Below are 12,841 nucleotides of genomic sequence, written 5' to 3' on the forward strand. Positions count from 1 at the left end.
TACCCTAATTCCTAGCAGATTGATATGTTTACTCTTGGGAAAGAAACTGTATCATTAAATTCCTTTAAAAAACATCAGCAGTCTGCATGTATTATGATCCTCCTCACTTCCTAAATTCTTTCATAGCCAAAGACACTCATTCAAAAAGGATAAACAATAGCAGTGATAATAAAAAGGAAACCCAAACCCTACATGACTTACAAGGTCCCACATGATTTACTCTGATGCCTCCCACCATCCCCCCAGTTCCGACTCGCTCAGCCATTGCCACACTGTCAAACAACCAAGCAAGCTCCAGCCTCCTGTCCCCATCACCAAAGGGCTTCCTTGAGCCGGCAGCATGGCCGCCTTCCTCAGGCCATTCAGTCCTTCTCAGTGGTGTCCCAAGCCGTATCCTCCCTGCAAAGCACCCTGCTGGGCTCCACAGTCAATTTCTTTTCTTATTCTTCCCCAAAGCACTCATCCCTAGGTGACATAAAGATTTACGTCCATCTCAATTAACTCTTCAATGGTCTACCTCTCTCACTTGAGTAGAAGCTCTGTGGGGCAGAGATTTTGTCTGCTTTGTTTACCACTCTATCTCAGCACCTAAAACAGTGCCTGGTATACAGCAGCCAGTGCTCCGTCAATACCACTCAATGAACCAATGCCCATTTTGCAGATGTCAAAGATAAGACTTAAGGAAGCACAGAGACTGTGCCCCAAGTTCCACTCTGGTAATTATGTCAGCTGGGACGCATACCCAGGCCAACGTGCTTTGCAAGTGTGATTTTCTGGTGGGCAGGAGGTGACATCAAGTGCATGCCAGTTATTTGAGGTGAATCCCATTGGAGTGCGCAGAGTTGGGTCAGCTCGGGCTCGGCTTGTGGCCTACAGTCGCCCTTGCCTTTCACCTTCCCGGTCTTGTGCACACCAGTTTGCAGCATCTGTCAGCGAAGCCCATGGGCCCCCGCCCCTCCTCCACTCGGCCTCTTCTGACTGCTCCACCGATGGCAGACACTTGGCAGGTGGCCCGAGGCCTGCAGTCGGCAAGAACTGCTTCCTGTCCACTTCCCGGCACAGGCCGTATTTTTAGCTTGCTGAGCTTGGGGGGGAATCAGTGACTTCCTTGGCTGGCATCTCAGGGCTGAGCTCTTTCCCACCAGTTCAGACTCACCTTGCAGACAAAAAAGGCTTTGAGAGTCTGCCCACTCACCTAGCAGCCCATTCCAGATGAGGAAATCTTGCTCAGTAGAAGCACCCGGCATCTCAGTGAAGGCCTGGCCCCCCAGAAAAATCATAGCATGCCTGTGTGTGGTGTTGGTGAATATTGAGTGTGTGTGCACATGCATGTGAATAATGTGTGTGTGTGTGGACAGGCAGGGTGGGGAGGGATAAACACATTAAAAATGTCCAAGTAAATATAAAAACACAGAAAAAATAAAATAATAAAAACCTACATTCCTAAATGTTCATGTATTCGAATATTCAAGATTAGGACGGGTTTGCCACATTATATTTGAAAAGTAAGACTGGGCTCGGTGGCTCACACATGTAACTTCAGCACTTTGGGAGGCTGAGGCAGGAGGATTGCTTGAGCCCAGGAGTTCGAGACCAGACTAGACAAACATAGTGAGACCCTGTCTCCACAAAAAATTTAAAAATCAGCCAGGTGTGGTGGTGCATGCCTATCGACCTAGTTACTTAGGATTTGAGGCGGAAGGATCACTTGAGCCCACAAGCTCAAGGCTACGGTGAGTCATGACTGCACCATCGCACTGCAGCCCAAGGAACAGAGCAAAACCCTATCTCAAATAAATAAATAGATAGAATTTAAAAATAAACAGCAGTGTTTCGAAGTTTACAAAATGTTTGGTGTAACATAATGTTTTCCGGAATCAGACCAAATGAGTTTGAATCTGATCTCCACCCCCGCCTTGCTGTACAACTTTGGGCAAGTTAGCCTTCTTTTGCCTTAGTCTCTCATCTGTAAAAAGAGGCTATGGTGCCTTCATAGGGCAGTTGTGAGCATTAAATGAATTAATCCACTTGAAAGCTCTTAGCAAGGTGCCTAGGTGAAAATAAATGTGTAATGAATGTTAGCCATCAAGATTATATTAATTAACTTGATTATCACAACAACATTGATAGAAGCATAGGTATTAGCCTCCTCATAGTTGGTGAGAAAACTGGAGAGCAGACAGTGTGCAAATGACTTGGCTAAGATCACAAAGTTATTGCGCCAGAGAGCAAGGACTTGAACTCAGGTCAGTCTGATTCTGTTTGTATCTATTTATTCATTTAACACATTCTTATTGAGTAGCTGTTCTGCCAAGGCTAGGGGCTGGTGACACAGCAGTGAAAGTTACAGACAAAATTTCCGATCCTCACCTTATATTCTAGTGCAGACCACTAACAGTAAACATAAATAATACATTGGGAGAGGAAAGAGAAATCCTGGCAAGAAGATAGAGTGCCAGGAGTTGAGTTTTGTGTTAAATAAAGGGCTCAGGAGAAGGTGAAATTTGATCAGTGATATGAGTAAAGTTAGGGAGCAAAACCTATTAATAAGGGGCGGGGGAGGGAGCTTTCCAGGCAGAGAGACCAGCAGGTGCGAAGACCCTGAGGCTGGAGTATGTGTGCAGAATTCAAGGAACAGCAAGAAAGTTGGTGTGGCTGGAACAGGGCTAGTAAGGGGGTGAGGAAAGAAGATGATATCTGAGAGGGGATGATGGACCGGATCACAGTCAGGGTTTAGGATTTTTTCTGCACGAGATGGGAAGATGTTGGCATCTTTACCATCCTTATCACCAACATCATCATCTCCACTATTGTCAATGAAGATAATGATGGAAATGATTCTCCTCCTCATCCCCCTCCTCTTTCTTCATCAACATCATCACACTTGGCAATATAAGACATCAGGGAGTCAAGTTTGGGAAAGATCACCAGTTAGACGTATTGTTCTGATTTTTAAGGAATCTCTTAACCGCAAAGTTTTGATTCCAAAAACCTAGATGTACATTTGTTAGAGATCGAGGTGGGGTTCTGGTGACTGGAAGCCAGAGGACCAGGTATGCCCTAATTCTGTCCTAATAGTCGCCCCTTCCTGCTCGGCGTTCCCGAGTTGTACCCCCTGCCCCCCCCAAAAAAACAACCGCACCTGAAAATCAAAGTAAAACACCACTGCCCTTTGCCCAACGCCGGGGGAGACTTCAAGGTTGGGGAGAGCCTTTAATAATGTCCCTAGGACAGGAAGGATGTTCATCGAAGGGGAGAAAGAAGGGCCTTTAAGGGGAACAGGATGGTGAGACCACCACAGCTTCATCTCTTCCCACCTCCAGAGCTTTCAGAAGGTCAAGAGACCTAGAAATAAATTTTGCTAACTGCAAAGAATTTTTGCTACCTGCAGTGGATAGGGCAAATGTTCAGAGATTTTAAGACCACAGCTCAGCTACAAAGAAAAGAACAGTGGTTAATGTTTCCTTGACATTTACGTCTCATTGCTGCGAGCTGGGCTCCACATGCTTAGACACCATTCTGCCGAATGCTCAGCAAAGTGTGAGAAAAGTCTCCTCACAGCCCTCTGGCTCTCCTGATGGATGGGTTCTGGGCACTTTAAGATGGAGATGTGGAAGCACAGTCCATCGTTGGGGGCTAACACTCAGTAGTCCCACAGATGAGTGAGAAACCACAAGAGGAAAGCGGTCCTGGGAAGAGAGGCTGTTTGGGGTGAGAAGATGCTGCTGAAGCTGGGCACTGTGGACTCTAATTCTGCAGACCATAGTGAGGAGACATATTGAAGGAGCTGAAGCGGGGCTGGCACAATTATATTTCTGTAAATGTTTTTTTTTTCTTTTCCAAATGGAAAATTCAAAGTTATAATGTGATGAGAGGAACATCTTGTTCATCAAAGCTCTAAGAAATTCAAATGCCTTTTCCGTTTCTTTTTTTTTAATTTATTTTAAAGGTCCAAAATCTTTCTCAGGATTGTAGGAAGGAAAAAAGGCACTCAGACTTCCTTTTCTATTCTCATTGCTACCCATAGTGCAGACCTCGCCTTCTTGTTTTAGAACTGCTGTCTCCCTGTATCTCATTTACCCTCCATTTGATCCAATCTGCACATTCAGGGGACAGCCCTTCACCCCCAGGTGAGGACCTAGCACTTCCTACTACTGGGACCTCCAGGAATACGGCCACCATTGAACCCCAAACACAGAGACCCTGCTGTTCCTATCGCAGCTCCAGCTGAGCACCAGACACTTCGAAAGGCCAGCGGGTTCAGCACTCAGGATGCTAAATGCTGCGAAGAAAAATGAGGCAGATAAAGTGATAGAGAGTGATGGAGAAGTGTGCACGGAAGTGCCATTTCAGATGGGGGATGAGGGGCAAGCATTTCTGAGGAGGTGACATTTGGGCAAAGCACCTGAATACAGTGAGGGCATGAGCCATGAGGACGCCTGGGGACCAGGGGGCCAGGTAAAGGCCTTGATGGAAGATGCGCTCACTTGATATTTAAGGTTTTTATTTTTTTCATTGTGGTAAATCATATACAACATAAAATTTACCATTTTAATCCTTTTTAAAGTGTATTTTTAGTGGCATTAAGTACATTCATGGTGTTGTGCAACCACCACCGCTAACCATCTCCAGAAATTTTTCATTACCACTTGTGACGGTTAATACTGAGTGTCAACTTGATGGGACTGAAGGATGCAAAGTATTGATCCTGGGTGTGTCTGTGAGGGTGCTGCCAAAGGAGAATAACATTTGAGTCACTGGGCTGGGGAAGGCAGACCCACCCTTAATCTGGGTGGGCACCATCTAATCAGCTGCCAGTGAATATAAAGCAGGCAGAAAAACGTGAAATGACTAGACTGCCCTAGCCTCTCAGCCTACATCTTTTTCTCCATGCTGGATGCTTCCTGCCCTCTAACAATTGACTCCGAGTTCTTCAGAGTTGGGACTCAGACTGGTTTCCTTGCTCTTCAGATTGCAGATGGCCTATTGCGTGAACTTGTGATTGTGTGAGTTAATACTACTTAATAAACTCATATATATATATACACACACACACACATATATATATCTCCTATTAGTTCTGTCCCTCTAGAGAACCCTAATACACACACACACACACACACACACAAATGTTATACAGAACTCCCCGTCCCCTCCCCAGCCCCTACTAACTTTTTTTTTTTTTTTTTTTTGGAGACAGAGTCTTGCTCTGTCACCCAGGCTGGAGTGCAGTGGCATGATCTCAGCTCAACGCAACCTCCACCTCCCAGGTTCAAGTGATTCTCCTGCCTCAGCCTCCCAAGTAGCTGGGATTAAAGGTGCCTACCACCACACCCAACTAATTTTTGTATTTTTAGTAGAGACAGAGTTTCACCATGTTGGTCAGGCTGGTCTCAAACTCTTACCTCAAATAATCCACATGCCTCGGCCTCCCAAAGTGCTGAGATTACAGGTGTGAGCCACCTCATCCGGCCACCCCTACTAACTTCTATCCTACTGTGTCTCAATAGATTTGACTACTCTAGGTACTTCAGACTACTGGAATCATACAATATTTGTCCTTTCGTGTCTGGCTTCTATCACGTAATATCATGTTTTCAAGGCTCATCTATGTTGTAGCATATGCCAGAATTCCTTTTTGGGGGCTGAATAATATTCCATTGTTTGGACATACCACATTTTGTACACCCATTCACCTGCTAATGGACATCTGGGTTGTTTCCACCGTTTGGCTATTATGAACCATGCTGTTGTGAACACGGGTGTGCAAATATCTGTTCAAGTCTCTGCTTTCAATTCTTCTGGGTAAATTCCCAGAAGTAGAATTGCTGGATTGTACAGTAATTCTACGTTTAATTTTTGGAGGAACTGCCATACTGTTCTCCACAGCGGCTGCCTCATTCTACATTCCCACGTCAGTGCACAAAGGTTGCAATCTCTCCACCTTCTCACCAACACTTGTTATTTCCCATTGTCTGATTTTAAGGAAGAGCAAGACAGCCCATGTGGATGGATCGGAGTAAGCCAGGAAAACAGGGTCAGGAACAAGGTCAGGGCAGGCTAATCAGGAAGGGCCCTCAGGTAGTGGGAAGGACTTTGGCTATGGCTTGGAGTGAGACTGGCACCTCTGGAGAGATGTTTTTCTACCCACAGAGGGGCATAATCTGATTTACAATAAGGAAGTTAAGCCCAATGCTTCTAACTCCAGAAGCACAAGGGCTCCAAGACTAGCACAATCCTCTTTTCTCCCAAGCTGCCCAAGGGTTAAGTAAACGCAAACACGGGTAAATTCAGTGAAAGGAGATACTTCCTTCCCCTGGCTGACACACCTGATGCAGGAAGCAGACTCGGGCTCTCTGGGAATGAGAGGCCTGGCCGGACTTGTGCTTCCACGAGAGAACAAACATCGCTGGGATGCGGGATGGCTTAGCACTTCTCCTGTGAGTTTCTGAGAGCTACTGAACAGCCTAAGGCCCCATCTGTTTTCAATCTTGTTAAAAGGGCCTCATGTGCTGGCGCCTATTTAAAATAATGCACACATGGAGTTTTTAAAATGAAGAAGAAAAAGCCCCGTGCTCTCCCCGCCGGCACATCTTATGTGTTTATTTTGGAGCAAGCTTTGGAGCAAGACACAGCTAATTTCCCTTCCCGAGGTTGATTTGCAAATCCCCATAGGCTTTTGCTCCAAGCATTTAAGGCAGCTTGGTATGAACTGGTCACCCTTTCAAAAGTCTGCTGTGAAATAGCTCCAAGTTAAGGCTGGGCTCAGGAAAGGAGGGAGCCCAAGCACCACTTTGCTCCTTGCAAATGTTTCCCCGATCCCTTTTCCCTCAATAGAGACTCATGTTTCTAAAGGCTGAATTCCTCTTCTCAGATGCTCATTTTCTTCCTAAGGGGCTACCAACCCAGCATAACCCAGATAGAACTTCGAGTTAACCTGAACCTAATCTCCAAAATGGGGACTGCAAGGGACAGTGTCAGGGAAAAGAACCCACCTGTGGCCAATGCATTCTGCATCAAGAAGCAAAGGCAAGGACGTCTCTCTGTCCACGTTCTGAGGAGCACACAGGCCCTCTGCACTTTTGAGACAACAACATGCTCAACTCACAATGACATTCATATGTCCAGTGTCCACAAAGAGCTGTAATGGATCATTTCCAACCCTGCAGGCTCCGAGAAAACACCTCGTAAACGTAGCATCACTTCCACGACCTCATCAACAGCAGCTCCACACATCTTAGGGACTTCATAAATGACTCTCCCTAGACCCAGAGCAAGGGAAGTGCAAACAGGATATAAGCAAAACAGGGTAAGTGTGTCCAGAGTGGCCCCCCACTGATTACTCATGTCGCTTTCTGCATCTTCACACTTGAGTGGTAGCAATGCCCAAGGGTGGTGATGCCAATAGTTATCCCAGCCAGTACATTAGTAGGAGAAGTAGTGGTTGGAGTATTTGGAGAGGTAGATACAAAAATGGTGATACTAGTAGTAATAGCACTAGATATAGTAGCTGTATGAATACTATTCGTAGTTCCAGTGACAATAATTATAATATTACATACTATATTTATATTAGAATTAAAATCTATCATAGTTTATTTATTTATTTATTTATTTATTTTTTAGCACTTACTATGTGCCAGGCACTGGTCTAAGGGCTTTGCATGTAGTAATGAATCCTGACAGTAACCTGGTGAGATAGGCCTTATTATCCCCACTTTAGAAAGGGGCACTGAGGCATGATGAGATTAGTATGTTTTATGAGAACACATAGCAGGGAGGTGACATGCAAACATGAGTCTGAATCCAGGGTCCCTGCTTTGGACTGTTTCACTAGGCTCCTCCCAATATGCGGCAGAGTCCAAGGCAATGGGAGCAGCAGGACGATAGAACCCCAGTGAGGGAATTACTTCTCGGAGGGGCACGGTTGCTCACCCCTGTAATCCCAGCACTTTGAGAGGCTGAGGCGGGTGGATCACTTGAGGTCAGGAGTTCAAAACCAGCCTGGCCAACATGGTGAAACCCTGTCTCTAGTAAAAATACAAAAAATAGTAGGGTGTTGACATGGGTTGGCTGTGTCACCACCCAAATCTCATCTAGAATTGCACTCCCATAATTCCCAGTGGGAGATAATTGAATCATGGGGGCAGTTTCCCCCACACTATTCTCATGGTAGTAAGTCTCATGAGATCTTATTGTTTTATCAGGTGTTTCCGCTTTTACGTCTTCCGCATTCTGTCTTTGCTTGCTGCCATCCATGTAAGATGGCACTTGCTCCTGCTTGCATTCCATCACGATTGTGAGGCTTCCCCAGGTATGTGGAACTGTAAGTCCAATTAAACTTCTTTCTTTTGTAAATTGCCCAGTCTCAGGTATGTCTTTATCAGCAGTGTGAAAAGGGACTAATACAGGTGTGGTGGTGCACGCCTGTAATCTCAGCTACTTGGAAGGCTGAGGCAGGAGAATGACTTGAACCCAGGAGACAGAGGTTGCAGTGAGCCAAGATCATGCCACTGTACTCCAAACCCTGGGTGACAGAGTGAGACACTGTCTCAGGAAAAAAAAAAAAAAAAAAAGAATTACTTCTCAAGAGGCAGCCTAAGGAGAGGCCTTAGACACTTTTTTTTTTTTTTTTCCTTGAAACTCTGTTGCTCAGACTGGAGTGCAATGATGTGATCACGGATCACTGCTGGCTCGGCCTGCTTTGGCTCAAGCAATCCTCCCACCTCAGCCTCCCCAGTAGCTGGGACTACAGGCGTGTGCCACAATGCCTGGCTAATTTTTTAAATTTTTTGTGAAGACAGGATCTCACTATGTTGTTGCCCAAGCTGGTCCCAAACTCCTGGGCTCAAGTGATCCTTCTGCCTCGGTCTTCCAAAGTGCTGAGATTACAGGCGTGAGCCACCATGCCCGACTTCAGATACATTTTTTTGAGGTTCAAAGGGTTCAGGACCTTCCAGCTATGCATCAAGTAGAGCACTAATTTTAATTTTTTAATCTGCTTAAATATTGGGTTTTACATAAAATTTAATTGGAAACAAAAACATTCTATTTTGAAAAACTGTTAGAAAGCAGCAGTGTGCTGAGGCTTTGGAGTTAGACAGGTATCATAACTATGTCTTTCATTGTCTGCATTCTGATGCTTTGACCCCTCCGCCTTGCTGGCCCTGGAGGGACTGCCCTTCCTAGGTTAGCCAAGTCTTAGAGATACCAAAGAGCTTGCCTGGAGCACGCCCTCTGAATGCAAACCAACAAATGCAGGCTCAACCTCCTCTATCTATGGGGTTCTCACACTGCAGGGTACTGCCCACCCGCCCTGACGGACAGGCACGAGACAACCAGGGACAGCCCCTACTCTCCAAGCCCGGCTGAAATAATTCAAACTCACCAATCCTAAACCTGTTTCCCCTGCCTTGCTCACTCCTCCCCACAAATCCACAATAAAAGCTCTTGCCCACTCTCCCCATCATTCCCTCTGTCTATGAACAACCTCAGTGCTCCCCTGTGCCCCCCACCTGCATGTGGCATGGGGTGCTGTGCCTCCTCCTTCTAGGGGACTGTGAACGTAAGAGCTCCTTCCTTCATGACAGTCATGCATCTGACTGCACGTCTTGCATGCTCAACTAAAACAAATCCTGGGTATGTTTAAGACAACAGGCTCTGACCAGCTTCCCCCACGTCCCTCAGGACTTTTGACAGGTGTCAGGCCTCTGCTGGGTTGCCGGGCACAAAGCCTGGGACACACTGACCGGTGTGGATCATGTCACAAACAGTGCTGAGTGTGGGGTCAGACAGACCTGGGTTTCCACTGCCTTTCTAGAACTTCCTAGCTCTGGGATCTTGGGGAAATCACAGGACCTTCTGCCTCAGTGGCTCTACCTGTAAAAACAGGGCATAAGGTCCTGACCCTGTCGCTATCCTGAGGCTGCTAACAGGAACTGCAGGAGAGAGTAAAGGCAAAGCTTCTCCAGAGTGAAGCCCACACCACCGTAAACTGTCTTTAGGTACCCAAGGGCTTCTTGCACAAAGGTGTGTTTTTGGGCTGTTCAGTCTAGAAGAGGGTTTCTCAACCTTGGCACTACTGACATTTTGAGCTAGATAATTCTTTGTTGCAGGAGGCTGTTTTGTGTATTGCAGGATGTTTAGCAGCATCCCTGGCCTCTACCCACAGGTGTCAGGAGATCTCCCCTGTTGTGACAACCAAAAATGTCTCCAGGCATTGCCAAATGTCTCCTGTTGGGGGGAGTGGGGCAAAAATCACCCCTGGTTGTTAGCTACTAATACAGAAGAGGAGACAGGTTAGGCTAAGCGTATCTTCCTCTTTCTAGCATCTCTCTCTCTCTTTCTCTCTCTCTCTCTCCCTCTCTCCCTCTCTCTCTCTCTCTCTCTCTCTCCTTCCAAGTATGCCTAACAGTTCTCAACTCCACCTACCTCTGTGGTACACTAGGGTTCTAAGGAGTATGGTTGGAAAATAGTTGTTTTAGTGGACACTCTAGGCTAGAAAAAGTAGAGTTGTGTTGTCAGTGGGTTTTGGTTTCACCCCCATCATATATTTACCAACTGAGCTCATCTCATGATCCAACCACCTTATCCATAATTTACCATCCTGTTTAAGTAGCCTGGTAGCAATCCCACAGAATGTGAGAACTGCAAGTTCTTTTCAGGTCATCCAGTGGGTTTGGTCTTGCTGCCAGCTCTGGCTGCTGTGCAGAGAAAGATAATGAGGCTGCCCCTCAGCTGGGCTGGAAGGCATTGCCTTCATTGAGCAGTGGAAGGCCGGGGGTTGCACATGCTCTGTATATTTCCCAGTTCCTCTTTTTACAAACGAGTCAACTTACATCCAAAGTTCCCTTAGTGTTAACTAAAACAGACCAAATTCTCAACGTGTGCTGGACATAGTAGTGTTGCGGTTACTAGCTGCATTCTGTGAACAGAAAAACATTAGCTTGGAACCTTGAACCACTTCCTTGAAGTCCCCCAGGTAACAAGAGGCAAAGCCACGATTCAAGCCCTTGTCCATCTGATCCTGGGCACAGCTCTGTCCATCAAATCAAAGTGTCTCAAAATATGGCTTGTTCCTACTGAGGCAGGAAAAAATGTTCCTCTACACAAATAAAATACTATAGAGAAGTCAGTGAGAAGGAGGAGCCTGTTTACTTTACTTTTAGAATCCTTGATTTTTTTTTTTTTTTTTTTTTTTAAAGACAGAGTCTTGCTCTGTTGCCAGGCTGGAGTGCAGTGGTGCGATCTCAGCTCACTGCAACCTCTGCCTCCTGGGTTCAAGCAATTTTCCTGCCTTAGCCTCCTGAGTAGCTGGGACTACAGGCGCCCGCCACCACACCTGGCTAATTTTTGTATTTTTAATAGAGACGGGGTTTCACCATGTTGGCCAGGATGGTCTCGATCTCTTGACCTCGTGATCCGCCTGCCTTGGCCTTCCAAAGTGCTGGGATTACAGGCGTAAGCCACTATGCCCGGCCTACTTTTAGAATCTTAACGTAATTTCCCATTAAATACATGCAGAGCACAGTTAAGGTTAAGACTGAAAAGAAACCCAAAGCCACGCAGAAGCAGCGTGATGGAGAAAGCGGATGATATCCCAGGAATGAGGGGGCGGAGTTAGCTGTGGGAGTGAGGAGGACACAGTGTTTTTTTAGAGCACGGGCAGCTTGGGAGTCAGATGGACAAGAGTTCAAATCCTGGCTCTGCCAATTCTAAGCTGCGTTGCTGGGCCTCTCAGAACCTTAGTTTCTTTGTCTGTAATAGTAACAGATAACTCACAAAGTCACTGTAAGCAGAAAATTGGGTTATAGATAGTAAAATCTTGGCAGAGTATCTGGCATCTATCTATCTATCTATCTATCTATCTATCTATCTATCTATCTATCTATCTATCTTACCTACATACTTATCTACCTATCTCTCTCTTTATATAAATATTTATCTATCAATATAGATAATAATGACTCCTAAGCAATTTCTCTCTATATAGGTATAAATGTATATATACATCTACAAATCTGTATATATACATTTATACAGAGAGAAGGAGAAATTGCTTAAGATTTTATTATTATCTCTATCATTGACATTATAAAATACTATTTTTTTTTTTATTTTTGAGACATAGTCTCACTCTATCACCGAGGCTGGAGAGCAGTGATGCAATCTCGGCTCACTGCAATTTCTGCCTCTTGGGTTCAAGCCATTCTCGTGCCTCAGTCTCCAAGTAGCTGGGATTACAGGCATGTGCCACCATGCCTGGCTAATTTTGTTTTGTATTTTCAGTAGAGACAGGGTTTCACCATGTTGACCAGGCTGGTCTCAAACTCCTGGCCTCATGTGATCTGCCTACCTCAGCCTCCCAAAGTGCTGGGATTACAGGCATGAGCCACTGTGCCTGGCCCAAAATACTAAGTTTAATGAAGGTGTTTAGGGGAAGGAAAACCTAATTCTGAACTGATTAGAGACCACAAAAACAAAAGCCTGGACAGAGAGTTAGGTTCTAGAGAGATGTAGAAAGCATAAGTACACGGATGGATGGATGGATGGATGGATGGATGGATGGATGGATAGATGGATGGATGGATGAATGGATGGATGGATGGATGAATGGGTGACTGAACAAATGGTCACATGCATAGATATTCATTATATAGAAATAACATTTTTGGACACCAACATATAGAACTTGAGGGAAAGCCACCATAAACAAGAAACCTTATAAATTAATTACTTGCCTCCTCCAATATCTCTCATGGGGACCACTAAGCAGAGAGAGGAAAAGAGAGGTGGTGAGAAAATGAGGCTGGTGCCAGGTTAGGAAGGGCCCTGGTGCTGC

At 45.6% G+C, this 12,841-nt stretch overlaps 1 protein-coding gene across 9 annotated transcripts in view; it reads right to left on the minus strand.

Annotated features, from left to right (window-relative positions):
• LOC105493997 (synapsin III) overlaps positions 1 to 12,841 on the minus strand; it is a 550,021-nt gene that overhangs the window by 442,339 nt on the left and 94,841 nt on the right. The window contains exon 1 of one of the 9 annotated variants that reach the window (XM_071080480.1): positions 6,996 to 7,316. The exons of the other annotated variants lie outside the window; for them this stretch is intronic. Within the exon in view, the coding sequence (XP_070936581.1) occupies positions 6,996 to 7,010 (15 nt within the window). The 5' untranslated portion in view covers positions 7,011 to 7,316. Of the gene's footprint in view, positions 1 to 6,995; positions 7,317 to 12,841 lie in introns of those variants that run through there. 9 annotated transcript variants of the gene reach the window in all.

This window comes from Macaca nemestrina, chromosome 15 (assembly GCF_043159975.1).
Source record: "Macaca nemestrina isolate mMacNem1 chromosome 15, mMacNem.hap1, whole genome shotgun sequence".
Classification (NCBI taxonomy): domain Eukaryota; kingdom Metazoa; phylum Chordata; class Mammalia; order Primates; family Cercopithecidae; genus Macaca; species Macaca nemestrina.